Below are 15,453 nucleotides of genomic sequence, written 5' to 3' on the forward strand. Positions count from 1 at the left end.
ATGCACCTAACTCCACTGTTTTTTACAAAGAAAAATATTAAAATCATATTAATTTGCTACAATGCCATAAGTACCATTTCTTTAGATTGCCTTGGAGAGGGGTGAAGGAGAGCTGAAGGGATAAATCAACATTTCATTTTATGACTACATTCTAAAACTCCTCGAGTTACTATGTCCCATTTGCTGACAAATTATGAAGATGTGCACATTGCTTACACATACAATTCAGCACAATACAAATATAAAAATGGTACTTTACCTGTCTTCATCTTTGAGGGGCTGTGGTAAGTGTCTGCTGCAGCATTCAAGCGCATCCCAAAAATTGCTATTGTTTAAGTCATCATTTTGTTCTTGAGCTGTTGTGTTTCTACTTAGGTCTGTGCTAGTGTTCTTTTGAGAATCTGTGTACTTTTTGGATTTGAGGAACGCAGCGAAACTCAATTCTTCTTTGTCATTTCTCCATGTACGCTTATCATAGCCTTGCTGGATTTTAGCAGTTTCACTTCCCCTATTAGGAGTGCTTTCGCTTTCTTCATCATCAGACAGATGAGTCTCTCTCTCCAACCGGCTTGTGGGATTTTGCTTTCTTATTTTAGGTCTCACTGCTAGCTCAGGTGGATTTCCTTGTTCAGCCTCGTCATCACTGAGGTTTAATTCATTATAAGTTGTTACAGGGGTACAAATTTCAGTATCTACTAGATTTACCTGTTGTGTTTCATGAGTCAGGTTACTTTTTGGTATGGCTTGACCTTCGGCAGGGGATTTTTTAAGTGTTTTGTTGTTTGAATGGTTCATGTCTGAATCTATGCTCAAATATCTTGTTAAAGGCACTGGTCTTACTTCCTTACAACATTCTCTAGAAATTCTGCGGCTAAGAGTGGACAATTGGGACTCTAAGTCAGTGAAAGCCTCTATACCTTTTCCTAACTCAGAAACTACGTCATCTAGTGCTTCCTGAAATACACCTGCTTCTTCTCTTCCCAAACATAGCTGGTCTTGTCCATCATCATCTTCTCCATCACTGCTATCTGGCTCATAAGAATCGATGTTTACAAAAGCAATTCCATTGTGACCATTCAAATCATTAGACTCTCCAGAAGCATGTTCAGTGACGTGTTCAGAATTTTTATCAGGATTCTGAATGTTCCCTGTGATTTGGTTGCTTTCCACTTCATAAGAGGCTAGAGAAACTGGTAAAGCGCTTGTCTCTAAAATTCGGCTCAAATTAGTCTGACAAACAGGTTCTCCAGTTGCAGTATTTTTTAACAGTATCTCATCCCATAAACATGAACGAAGTTGAACTAACGGCCTGGAACCTACACAGAAAGTTGCAAGAAAATACGTTAGGAAAAAAAAAAATACCAAAACCAATGGAGACATTCTCAATTATAAAATCTGCTCATGAAAAAGGTAGTTTACTGAGGATGTGATGCAATTTGATGATGAATTTAGCAGAGACATAGCCATCCTTCATTAATATATTTAGTCTTATTTCTATAAATTAAGCCTAAAAAAAATTAAGTGATAAAATTTCAGCTCAGCATGCAACAGCAAAAGACAAATATTAAAGAAGCATGCTCACAAGCAGCATCCTTACATTGTTTAATTAAAATGGAATTTTAAGATGAGAACAGGAAACCTGAAATACACTAGAGGATTTAAGGAGCTGCAACATTTCTTTCCACATGCAAAAAAATGAACTAACCATTCATTAACCAGCTGAATTGTGCCTCCTGCCACACTCAGATAAAGCCATTTATTGCTCCAATAAATTACATACTAATAACATTGTATTTTGTACATGCAGCTGTGAGTGCAACTCTTCATGAGAAGACAATAATAGCAGAGATGAACGTGGAATTTACAGATGGTAGTTACCATCACTGCAAATTCTGTTTGGTTATATTACACTTGAACAACTCTTGCATAAAAGGGACAATAAATATCAGACTCAGCAGCAAGGTAAAAGAAGGTAAAAATATGTTTGTTACTAGCACGACAAAATGAATGTTTATTTCAAGTCATCTGTAAGCTTCAAACTGTTTCTGGACATACAGTGGCTTGCATTACTTGATGCAAGTACTTAAAAATTTTAAGTTGGTATTAACAGACCTGGAAATTTAACTACAAGAGAAAAACACTGAAATATGCATAGCCTCATAGCCTCAGAACTTCTAAAGTAACATTTTCTCTCTCCTTTGTAGACTGTTTTCTAACTGCTCTTTTGTTTTTTTTTTTTTTTTTTTTTTTTTTTTTTAAAAAAAAGTTAATACTATACTACTATCAAATTTATCATACACCATTGTTCCTGGAGACTTAGGTGAAGTGGATCATCTCTGTATAGCTTTATTTTATTTGTAGCTCCACCTCTATGACACTACCACCTTTTTATTTCAGATACTCAGACCTGTGCCAGCTCTTACTTTAGGAGTCATTAAAAATGTGCCTTTTGGACAGTATTATCTCCTTGTTTGTAATGATTGCTATGCATGTAAATTCTAAGAGTGACTTGTTTTCTACATTAACGAACAACAAAATGCTTGTTTATTTGATCTCTTTTCCTATCACAGCTTTTCAGATTTCTTTGAGAAACATTTTGGATTGATTTATTTCTGTTTTGTGCCGGGTCACTGCTAACTAAAATGAGCTGCATATTTCTTTATTAATTGACCTGACACCTTAAATGCAACTAAGCAACCATGCAAGATTGGTAAAAGGATATATTCTTGGGGATATTCAAAACCTGATTTGACACAGTCCTTGGTTACCTGCTTTAGGTCACTCTGCTTGGGCAGAGGTGCCTGGCAGCCTCAGGCTTTAAGCTGTTCTGTTTTCCCTTTTATTTTAAACCCTGGAATGGTTATTATTTTACATGATTTCCTACCTCTGCCTGTTCTTAAAGTAGCATGTTATGTAGTCCTTACAATGCATTGTTTTAATGTTTTTCTCTTGTAGTTAAATTTCCAAGTCCATTAATACCAACTTAAAATTTTTAAGTACTTGCATCAGACAATTTAGTGAACACTAATGATATTCATTTGATATTCATTAAGCCAAAAAAAATGAAAATGGCCCAACTGATATAAACAAAGGAGAGCTTTTAAGGTGTCATACAGGCTTAAACTAATTCCAACATAACATCTGCCTTCCCTTCCCCACCCCCAAGCACCTCAAGTTGCAGTTAAATGGAATATATACAGAGAGATGCACATACGTGAAGAAGTCTCTTCCTGAACATTGTTCAGCTCTAATCTCTTGTGTTCTCCACTGCGTTGGCATACACATCCATCTTGGCAATTCAAAGATGGTATAATGCTGATATAAGGATGTCTTGTTTCAGATCTTCTATCCACAATACCACCTACTCGTTTTGGCAACGCAGGTTTTCCAGCTTCTTGGCCCGCTGCTAGACAAGGTTAAGGAGGAAGAAAAACAAAACCAAACAAAAGAAGAAACAAACAAGAAGACTCTGTCAGACAGCATTATCTTAAAGTTTTCTTCCTCCCCAATTTGATTGTTTTTTTCCTCTGTTTTAGCAAGGAATTTCCCGCTTCTCTCCACTGAAGTTTTGAAATTCACTAACATACAGTTTTTTAAGAACTTAACATGCTCTGTGTATATGTGAAAGCACATAACAGGATTCTGATCTACACTAAATATTGACAAGTACCAGTATTTCCCTCCTCTTAACATGCTTGCAGCAAGTAACAGACTTAATAAAAAACTGAAATTAAGTCCAGATACTACATGACCTCATTTTTTCTTTGGATGTGATACTCCTCTACACCGTGATACATACGTCATCTTGCAAGACATTTCTGAGTGCTATAACAGAAGAGATTTCAGTTAATGCAGCACAATACAACTAGCACTAGCTGTCTTGTCCATGTGACAGGAAAAGCACAAATAATCAAATTACACCTTCGAGAAGAGAAGTCCAAGTGCATTACATAGTTCAGGCATGGCCATACAAGGCAACAGCCCATGTATGATTCCTGTTATTACCACACTAATTCAACTGGTTGAAACAACAAAGTGTAAACACAGTGACACTGCTTAATTGTTAGTTTGTTCTCTAAAACATCAGTAATCTTCATGAACAGATGTCCACCCAAGAGAGTCAAACTCTTGGAATGCAACTCCTTATTTTTTATTTTTAAAAATTGAATGCCTTCAATTAGAAGGCTCAATGCCTTCTTCGCCTCAGTCTTCAGCAGCAATACCGGTTGCTCTCTGGATACCCAGTACCCTGAGCTGGTGGAAGGGGATGGGGAGCAGGATGTGGCCCTCACTATCCACGAAGAAACAGCTGGCGACCTGGTACGGCACTTGGATGTGCACAAGTCGAGGGGGCCGGATGGGATCCACCCGAGGGTACTGAAGGAACTGGCAGAGGAGCTGGCCAAGCCACTGTCCATCATTTATCCACAGCCCTGGCTACGGGGCGAGGTCCCAGTCGACTGGTGGCTAGCAAACGTGACGCCCATCTACAAGAAGGGCTGGAGGGCAGACCCAGGGAACTATAGGCCTGTCAGTTTGATCTCAGTGCCAGGGAACCTCATGGAGCAGATCCTCCTGAGAGTCATCACGCGGCACTTGAAGGGGAAGCAGGCGATCAGGCCCAGTCAGCATGGCTTTATGAAAGGCAGGTCATGCCTGACGAACCTGATCTCCTTCTTTGACAAAGTGACGCGCTGGGTGGATGAGGGAAGGGCTGTGGATGTGGTCTACCTTGACTTCAGCAAGGCTCTTGTCACCGTCTCCCACAGCATTCTCCTCAAGAAACTGGCTGCTCTTGGCTTGGACTGGCGCACACTTCGTTGGGTTAGAAACTGGCTGGATAGCCGGGCCCAAAGAGTTGTGGTAAATGGAGTCAAGTCCAGTTGGAGGCCAGTCACTAGTGGCGTTCCCCAGGGCTTGGTGCTGGGGCCGGTCCTCTTTAATATCTTCATCGATGATCTGGACGAGGGCATTGAGTGCACCCTCAGTAAGCTTGCAGATGACACCAAGTTAGGTGCGTGTGTCGATCTGCTTGAGGGTAGGAAGGCTCTGCAGGAGGATCTGGATAGGCTGCACCGATGGGCTGAGGTCAACTGCATGAAGTTCAACAAGGCCAAGTGCCGGGTCCTGCACCCGGGGCACAAGAACCCCAAGCAGAGCTACAGGCTGGGAGAGGAATGGTTGGAGAGCTGCCAGGCAGAGAAGGAGCTGGGAGTGATGGTGGATAGTCGGCTGGATATGAGCCAGCAGTGTGCTCAGGTGGCCAAGAAGGCCAACAGCATCCTGGCTTGTATCAGAAGCAGTGTGACCAGCAGGGCTAGGGAGGTGATCGTCCCCCTGTACTCAGCTCTGGTGAGGCCGCACCTCGAGCACTGTGTTCAGTTTTGGGCCCCTCGCTACAAGAAGGACATGGAGGTGCTCGAGCAGGTCCGGAGAAGGGCGACGAAGCTGGTGAGGGGCCTGGAGAACAAGTCCTACGAGGAGCGGCTGAGGGAGCTGGGCTTGTTCAGCCTGGAGAAGAGGAGGCTCAGGGGCGACCTTATCGCTCTCTACAGGTACCTTAAAGGAGGCTGTAGCGAGGTGGGGGTTGGCCTGTTCTCCCACGTGCCTGGTGACAGGACGAGGGGGAATGGGCTTAAGTTGCACCAGGGGAGTTTTAGGTTGGATGTTAGGAAGAACTTCTTTACTGAAAGGGTTGTTAGACATTGGAATGGGCTGCCCAGGGAAGTGGTGGAGTCACCATCCCTGGAAGTCTTTAAAAGATGTTTAGATGTAGAGCTTAGGGATATGGTTTAGTGGGGATTGTTAGCGTTAGGTCAGAGGTTGGACTCGATCTTGAGGTTTCTTCCAACCTAGAAATTCTGTGATTCTGTGATTGATGTTCATAGCAGGTAAAAACCTTAAAGCTGGATGCAATGCCTTTTTTTTTTTTCCCCCAAGTAATTCCTCCATATGCAGAATATACATCTTGTATTCAGTTGTTCTTAAGAGAATTCTGTCCTGGAAGAGGTTTATTAGATCAAAATAGTGAAAGCTTTCACCTTTTACTGCATGTTTGGATTTCACATTTGGATTAAGGGAAGAGGAAAGATCTACCTAGTTAACAAAATAAGGAACCTACATGCCTCAAATAGGCAGCATTTAGGCATCTAAAGCTAGACGCCTGTCTGCAAGCAATCCTTCGCACAGTCAAGTTCCTTGCAACACGTAATAAATTTTCTCAGTTTCTTCCCCCAGCTAAGCCAACCATAGAAGTGGCCATTGCTCTACCTGGCAGCCAAAGCTCAGTTTGCTAGGCCCATTCAAAACACATTCAACTGCTGCTGACAAGGCAGAGCTCTGCAAAAGCGAACTCTTGGATATATCTTCGTAATACCCAAGGCCAGGATGAAAGGATGTGCTTCTCTTCTGATGCCACACACCGGTGATTAAGTAACTGAAGCATGTGAAACAGGCTAAAGACATTAATTACATGTCAAGCTAAAGATGTTTATACCCACACCTCCATTGTTTCAGAAGGATACTACTGTCACCTGAACTCCTCAAAGGCTCATTAACAGCAATTATTAAGCAGAGAAGTTTAAAATTATTGGATATGGATTTAACGAAGACACAGAACCCAGGAGAGTGGTTCCCAAAATGCACAATGAAAAGCTCAGATTGCAGAAAGCAATGACTTCATTAATGTCTGAAACATCACCTGGTTACACCTCCAAACAGACTGACCAATTTAGGTCTCCGGGAACCCAGTAGTGCAAAGGATCCCTTCTGCAAATATGAACCATGTATTTTTTCCTCCACTGTGGGCCTAACTTTGGAAATACAGTACAGGCAATTAAAGATATCTGAATGTTTGTTTGTGAAGAAAAAAGATGCTTTTTGTCACCTTGTCCACTTGAATGACAGAAATTATTCTGCATTTAACGTTATTTGGAGAGCTAATGAAAATACTAACTACATCAAGTTTATATTTTTGAACTCCAAGAACACAGCAAATAATTAATTGTGAAGAGCCCTGCAAAGTCATTTAAACTAAACTCTTAGCTTAGAAGCACGCATGCACACTTGGTGCCAACGTGTTTGTACCTGATGGGCACTACAAGCCTGACTATCAATTTTGATATAAGCAGGATCAATGCTAGTGACAGTAAAATAACAACACCGGGTGGCAATGTGATCCTATGCGCATGCAGTACCAGAATTAGGTTCTCACACTTCTGAGACACTTCCCTCAGTGTCTGCTCTGTGTGCCCTCACAGATGGCCCTCCCCACGCTCCCTGCAACAGGGCTTGCTGCATGGCCTTTCAGCTCCAGCAGCAGGAGGGTAAAGAGGTCAGAGCCAGACTGTACTTCTCCTTCTCTCTTCAATAACAGTGGATGGACATTAAGAGCTGCAGCACACAGGCAGGCATCTGGAAACAGGCAAAGAGAGGAAGGCTGGGCATTACTGGGGCAGAAAGGGAAGGGATGGACTCAGGTCCAGCGCACCCTTACACTGCACCAAGGTCCCAGTTTCGAAGGAGTATTAAATCAGATAGAGCAGTAAGATTGTTCTTTGGGAAAACAGAGGAACAGATGAAGGGAAAAGGAGACATCCAAAACCATACCATTTCCTAGAGATTTAATAGCGTGGTAATGCTTGGTGATCATGGATGAAGCACATTGCTAACCATTTGTATTTTAGGCAAAATTAATCAACGATTTAGATGACAGAAATCCTAAAATGCTGTTTCAGAAAAAAAGCTTTTTATGTCAACAGCAGAGGTCTACAGATGAATTTGAGGAAGGCTTAACACTCCTACTTTTTTCTTGCTGATGAATACAATTTGTCTTAGAAAGCAAATGCTCAAGTGTTAGACTATGTTAACAGAGCAGGCATCCCTTGGAATTGCCTAAGAAGGCAATAAATATATGAACAAAACCAAATACTACTAGCAAACAAAAAGAAGTTATCCCCCTCACACACATACTTTAAAATGAAAGACTCCTAGAAGAAAGGCCACTGCAAAATATTCTGATACTGATCTGAATCACTTTGCAAATAGCAAAATAGACGGAAAAGAACACCAATGAGATGTTTCAATTGATAGTGGCTTCTTTCCACTTTAATACTAAATACAGTTTCCATTTAGGATTTCTCTGAAAATGTGCAGTTTTATACATTCATTTTTGTGCTGTAAGTGCAAAATTTATTTTCTGATATATTGCAGTCCATTAAGGCATATCATACAAATAGTTCTATTTCTGCATTAGTCAATAGGCACACTAAAAGAAGATGGTTAATATCTGGGGCATTGACTGCATATCCGTAATATCAATTAATGATGTATATGCTGATACTCAGCATATACAATCACAACTCTATCTAAATTGTAAAAAAGTTTGCCAAAGGCTTTAAGGGGAACAGGCGCTGGTACTGCACAAGTAACAGTGAATTCAAATATATGCAGGAAACTCTAAACGGTTGCTTTGAACAAAATGCTTTAAACATAGCCACAGGGCAACTGGTATTTAGTTAAGATGCAAAAAGGAAAAACACAGAACTAGTTCAAGTCCAGAACTTCCTTTGCAAGTGGATCCCAGTCATCACCTCCCATGTAGAATGGGTCTGAGTCCGAACTGGTGAGCTGCTACAAACCAGCATCTTGACACAGCCCCTTTCTATCCCTAGACATTCTCCTAAAGCTGAAGATCCTGCATGAACTCCTAAGCTTCACCCAGGCTTTTCCAGACAGCATGGGTGCAGAGAATCCCCTGCACAGCTGTCTGTTCACTGCAGACAAGCTGCCAGGGTCAGGCAGGCTTGTTCTGATGCTGCTTCAGCTGTGGTTACCATAGCTGGCTGCCAAGCTGTAAATTGGACCAACTGAACTTACTAAGCTTCACCAAATCCCCCCTCGTTAAGGTCTTTTTTTTTTTTTTTTTTTTCCATTTTTTTATGCTTAGATGACAGTTGCATCAGCACAGCTGCCGTGACAGAACAGAGCCAGAAGCAAGCAGCCAGAAGCAGGGATCACCGGCAAACCACAAACTCTGCTACCAAATTCCTGCATCCCTTAGCTATCAACTCTCCACTGAGTACTAATCTGTAACCATTCCAGCACTGATTTTTCCACTGTCTTCCTACCAGTTAGCTCGTCCAAATGTGTGTTCAACTTCTGCATTAGGCCTGGTTTCTTCGCACTGCCTTGCTCATATTTTAGCCCCGCTCACTTTACTTTCTTGTAAAGTGAGACAGAACTGAAAATAGTCTGAACGCATCACTTTCCTCTGCCTTGACTTTGACTCAACCCTGACTTTGGTAGGACATGCAAATCTGTCCTACCAACTGCCAGCTCTGGCTTACCATAATAATTGCTTTTCCAGTTTTTATCCTGAGGAATACCTTCAGCAGAAATTCTACATTAAAACTCAACTCAAGAGACAGGAAAGATTAAGGAACTGAAGCACTAAAAGCTTTTAAAGATAAGGATGGTGTATGTATCGCATGCACTAACCAATTAAGAACATGTCCCACCCTGCCTTACAGAATGAGCATTACAGCTTGAAAAATAAGAAGCCTAGCTTTGGCAGCAGCCCCTGCAGTGATGTGTACAGTGGTTTAAACAACTGATGGGCAGATCAGCTCCACCACACCGCTGTCTCTCTCCCCCTTCTCAGGACAGGGTGAGAAAATAGGATGGCAAAAAAAAAAACAACAACACAAAACAACTCATGGTTAAGATCAGGAGCGGTTTAATCAGAGGAAAAGAAAAGCAAAGTCTGTGCAGAAGAAAAAAGAGAAATCAATTACTCTGTCCTTTCCACCAAGGAGTAAATTTTGTCCATGTCTCGGGAAGGAGGGCCTCAATGTGTTGCAGTTGCATGGGGGGACAGGCGCTTCCCTAACAACGCTTCCTTAACAAGAGCCCCTTCCCCAAATGTCCCTTTGGGAGGTTTGGGCCAGCTGCCTTGGTGCCTGCCCCCCTCGGGCTGCCCACCCCATCCTGCTGGCTCTGGGGGCCAGCCCTGGTGCTGTGCCAGCTCTGTCCCACTGCAGACAAAACAACTGGGGCCTGGGGCTGCAGGTGCAGGGCACAGCGCTGCGTGGGCTGCTGCGGGACAGCCAGCTCCATCCCAGCCGCCTGCCGAACCCGTGTGTCTCTCCTCCCTTCCTTTCCAAGCACTGAAATCTTCACACTCTGAATGTATACCAAAATAACGGTGTGGAAGGAGTTCTCATCTCCTGTTTTTAATTTGATATCCAGAAATTCACTCTTCTTTTTTTTTCAGACTGCCATCACAGGGTTTATCTCCTTTTCTCTCACACTCAGAATTACTTGTGCACTAAGCAAACACCACCAAAGCCTTCCCCCACCCCAATCCATCCTCTTTTCCCTTTGCCTCTGACTTTTGTACTGTGATTTTCAATTTCAGTTCCAATCACAAACTTTTGAGATGAGGATGTGTCTCTTTAGAGATGAAAAGGCCACAAGTAGAAGCCAGAACTAAAAGTGTCAAAAACTTTTTGAACAGTTTAAGCAGAGAAGGTTCAGGTTTATGTTTTGTTAGTGTAGGTAACCTCAACATACTTTACGAAGTTGGAACAGTCACTTCCCCTCTCCCTGGCAAACACAGCAACAAGGAGATGACAACAGAATCACAGGGTGGAAGTTCACGTGCTCGAAACTCTTAAGAGTGATACAGGTCAGCAGCAGATCATGCCCAAAGATGTATTTTTCCATTGTCATCTCTCTCATCTTACATAACTGCCTCTATTAAATTCAAGTTAACCCAAAACCGAATGAACCCTCATCTGCTACAAGAAGTACTGAAAGCAGTTTTCAGAAGTGTTTTTGTTTGTTTGTTTTTTGTTTTTTTCCCCAAAGAGCAGTGAAAACTCACTGCTTTGAACAACATTTTCCTTTCACAAGCAGTACTGTGTTCCTTGGATACAGGGCTAACAAAAGCCTCTGATTCAGTTGACAGACAGGAGAGCTCTCCTGAAGTTGGTTGGGCCTTTCAGATTTTTGAAGTTCAGAAGTACAATGTGAAGTGATCCTAATGCACCTGGGGAGAAATTGAGACAGCTCTGAAAAAGAGAAGAGCAGGACATTGCTGTCAGGTGGGGTTAAGCAATGGAGCAAACTGCCAAAGCAAGAACAATTGGTGATGTGCAGCTCCACAGGACTGCAGAGGCCCACATGTTACACCAGTCAATACTCCTGCTCTGTCGCAGCAAACACCAAAGAAGTGAGTGGTATTGGAGTGAGGGCTGCAAGGCATGCAAAGCAATCCTTCTGTGCTGATCAGTGTTAAAACTGGATCTAGCATTCTGCAAAGAGCTTTAAGCACCATACCTGCCCATACACACACAGAGGGGGAAAAAAAAAGTTGGTCTTAAATTGCAGCAAGGAAGATTTCCCTGACATTCAGAAACAACACAAGCGACAAAAGGGAAATGTTTCTACCTGCAGTAACACCATACAGCTTAGAGGGATTGCAGGGGGGGAAGAGGAGGATGAAGATTGTCATGCTGCAGCCCAGAGAGCAGGGCTCATACAAACACCCAGCGCTGGCAGAGCAGAGCGGCTGGGCTGGACCTTCCTGAGGCCCCCCCCCCACTCCCACAGCCCTACTACCCCCCAGGAGAGCCCACCTGACCTCCAGATGTATATGCTACAAGAACATAGAAATGGGGTTCACGTCATCCCTTACTATAGCAGAGAGGGAAAAATCTCCTGCACATCTTCTCATTTTACTTCTCACAAACTTCTGAAGTGTTACACAATTGAAATGCTCTATGAGATGGCAACAATTACACTGGGTATGGTACAGATACTTGATTTTCTTGTTGTCTCCTTTTAAAAAACAATCGCCTTTCACTGAAAGCCTCTTATGCCAGTCTTAGAGACACATTATAGAATTAATAGCTAGGAGTCAATTTTTAAGAGTGAAAAAAAATTACTGTTGCAGACTCCTGACTGGGAGAACTGCTTAAAATTCGTACCTGACCAGTTTTCTGAAGCTGCTACCAAGCTACAAATATCTTGCTCACCAAATATTTGATGGAGACTTGCCTGTTTATGATGCAATGTCAACCACAGAGCCATTAAAACAAAAGGTTTATTTCGGCTTTTTGCTGATGTTTAGAAACCATTTGAGTTATGGAAACTTCTCTTGATTATTTCAGGTTTATTTAACCTCTGACACTAAGCTGATAGGGAAGGACATTTTGGTGTAGCTGATTACCACTAATCTCCTGAGCAATCATCCGCAGTCCACCATCAGCATCAGATGCATTTCTCTGTACTTCGCTTTTCTATGTTATCAAGTAGTTATATCATTTTATATTCAATCAGTTAACACCTTGGATTTTTTCTTCCTGCACAGCATCTAGCACAAAGGTGTTGCAGATGTTGCAGCAATACATGAAAACCAGAGTGGATTTTAGCAGCTAAAACAATAAAGACTTTTCAGACCATTTTTTAATAATTTTAAATACCTATGAAAGAACACACGTATGTGCCAGCTGGAATTCTTTCTGCTTCCATAGTCACACACTTGGCTACCTGAAATACTGCATAATGGTACCAAAATATCACGCTTGAAATTAATCAGATTGGAAAAGCAGTTTCAAAACAACCCCTCAGAACATTAAATACTATTGGCAGCAGGATCTCCAAACATCTTCCTCCACAGTGACACAAGCTTTGAGGAATTCATGTGCCCACTCTGTTGTCCTTACAGATTATTCCACTCATTGGTGCAAGCTTGTTAATAATTACCTCTGTTTCCAGTATAAATAACTTATAACCTGCTCCACAGGTACCACAAAAACAGCCAAGCAGGCAGGCCTTTAAGGGAGCAGAAGTCTGACAGCTCAGGAAGTGCCCCTGTACTAAACAAGTACAGCATTACTCTGAGCGCTTCAGGATATTCCTGTGACAAACAGCATTAAGGGCGATTCATGCCAGTTCAATTCATGCCAGTTCAGGCTATCGAAAGGCACAGAGGCCCAAACCACAAACACTGACAGAAAGTACCACCCAGAGCTCAGGCCTGCATGTGACTTAAGGACATGCAGAGCATCGCTCCTCCACCAATGCTCTGACCAGAAGGCCGGGGTTAGCAAGCATTGCCCTCCCCCAGTGATGTGGATTTATATTTAGGACATGTTCAAAGGTTTTTGTGTAATATCTTGAAACAACGTTAAAATGAACTGAAATTTTAAAATGTTTGTATCAGTTCCGGGTGACAAATACAATCTGGACCTGTCCAAACACACCACTAAGTATATAAGAAGAAGGCTGCTGAGGCCTCACTACAACTCTGTAGTAAGCTCTGTCAGAGTTTTACAGCCCAACCCACAAAAGCGCAGAGTGCTCGTTAACATGTCAGTGAATACATCAATTTGAACACATTTACTCCCTGTACTTTGTTCAAAACGCTACTCAGAAATACTGTGATGAGAACCTTTTGAGCGGCAAATTTCATGCTTGCCACCTCAAGTGCACCCACGCCCCCACTGGGCTCAGCTGGCAGCCCGGCCGTACTTACACACAGGCAATCTGTGTGCCATGGCGCGCCCCTCTCACGGGCGCATTGCCCTCAGTGCGATGGGGATGGGACGCTGGCACCTGTTGCTGAGGAGCACGGCAACACTTCTTCTCCAAGCTTCCTGGGACACAAGAGGACCGAGAATCAGCACACGTGCAACCCAGCACGGACATCACCGGGGACACCGCTGCGTGCAAAGAGCAGCGGTGGCAGCTCATGTTTTGCTGCCAATGCACATCTGGCACGCTGCATTGCTGCACGGGACGGCTCTCCCACCGGGCAGCAGCACACACCTTGCTGCGACGAGGCCTGCACCCGCGGAGAACTTCTGCTCGCCACCTTCATAACCCATTCATTGCACGGCACTGACAAGGGGGCTAAGCCCCTCCGCGACTCATTCACTGCACTGGCACGGGGCTAAACGCCCCCGTTCCCCCCAGCTGCACCGGCGGGGCATTGCCACCACGCCTCCCAGCCGCGTTTTCACCCAGCCACCTCCCAGGCACGCTCCTTTCCCCGGCGACCCTGCACCCCCTGCACCCCCCCCGCCCCGTGCCCCCGGCCCCGCGCCCCGCACTCACCCGCCCGGTCCCGGAGCCGCCACCACCGCCGCGGGCGCGCCACCACCCCTACCCCCTCAAGTGGGCCGGCGGCAGCCAATGGCAGAACAGGAGGGAGGCTCGATGGCCAATCAGAGACGAGGGGCGGGACCTAGAAGGGGGTATGTGGCTAGGGGCGGTATGAGCCCTGCCGGCCGCGGGGTCTGGGCGGGAGGGGCGGGGCTTGGGCGGATGGGGGCGTGCCCTGTGGGGAGGGGGCGGGGCCCGGGCGGGGCTGGGGCGTCCCCCGCGTCCCAAGGGGGAGGGCTGGGGGCAGCAGGGGTGGGTGAGGGCTGGGGGCACTGTGGGGTAACGGCCTGAGGTAACGAGGGGAATAAAGCTAACGCTCACATGGTAAAGAGGATGTACAGCCTTGAAGAGGCTGTCAGGGTAGGGCGTAGCTGCGTTACCTCAGCGTTCCCTGGGCTCCCAACCTTAGATGTTAGTCGCGCTGGGGGAAGCTGGGGTGCGAGCCCTAAGGAACAGTACGGAGCGTGGAGTGGAGTGGAGTGGAGTGGAGTGGAGTGGAGTGGAGTGGAGTGGAGTGGAGTGGAGTGGAGTGGAGTGGAGTGGAGTGGAGACACCACGGCTAGGCTCTGGGACCACGTGGGGACTCAATTTTTCTTGTGCACACCAAGACCGATAAGCTGCACTTTTGCCACCCTGAGCCAAGGACCTCAATGTTTGGTTTTTTTTTTTTGTCAAATTTGTCAATGTTTTGACACATGCTGTACCCTAGTGCACTTTAGCTCATTATAATATCATTGTAATACCAAAACACACCTCCATGCCAAAAGTTACCCACCTCCAAGGTGCGACCACCCCTCACTGAGAATGCACTCTGAATTTCTAGAAGCCTATTACTTTAAACGGAGATGGGGGAAATTTTCACCAATCATAGCTAAGATATGCTTGAGCAGAGTCACTCAAGCTCCACCTAAAAGAAAGAAAATAATATAAATTGGCCTAAGAGAGAGGAGATGTCGGGGAAGATACCACCATCAGGGGAGATACCACCATCAGGGGAGATACCATCCCAAGGAAATACACCATCCCAAGGAAATACACCATCCCAAGGACCTCCTGACCCCTGGAATCAGTCAACGGGCTGAGCTTCTCTTCCCCCTGCATTGGGACACCTTTGGGTGAGATCTGAACACTTGGTTATACCGTGTGTCTCCGTGGAAACTTAGAAATCTCTATAGAACCTTTGTGCGTTTTAATACATTAATTTCCAGGCTGCACACCTGTGTCACCTGTGTCACCTGTGTATTTCATGCATGCTAGCTTGCTTTTGCAGACAGTCACTATCGC

General features: G+C 44.4%; 1 protein-coding gene across 1 annotated transcript in view; it reads right to left on the reverse strand.

Annotated features, from left to right (window-relative positions):
* The window catches only part of PJA2 (praja ring finger ubiquitin ligase 2), a 29,061-nt gene extending 14,910 nt beyond the window's left edge, over positions 1-14,151 (reverse strand). The window contains exons 1-4 of the mRNA XM_032206035.1: positions 14,122-14,151; positions 13,541-13,661; positions 3,215-3,406; positions 260-1,316 (exon numbers count right to left, since the gene is read on the reverse strand). Of these exons, the coding sequence (XP_032061926.1) occupies positions 260-1,316; positions 3,215-3,406; positions 13,541-13,562 (1,271 nt within the window). The 5' untranslated portion in view covers positions 13,563-13,661; positions 14,122-14,151. The remainder of the gene's footprint in view (positions 1-259; positions 1,317-3,214; positions 3,407-13,540; positions 13,662-14,121) is intronic.
* Positions 14,152-15,453: the final 1,302 nt, after the last annotated feature.

The sequence above is a fragment of the Aythya fuligula genome, chromosome Z, assembly GCF_009819795.1.
Source record: "Aythya fuligula isolate bAytFul2 chromosome Z, bAytFul2.pri, whole genome shotgun sequence".
In the NCBI taxonomy this organism is placed as follows: Eukaryota; Metazoa; Chordata; class Aves; order Anseriformes; family Anatidae; genus Aythya; species Aythya fuligula.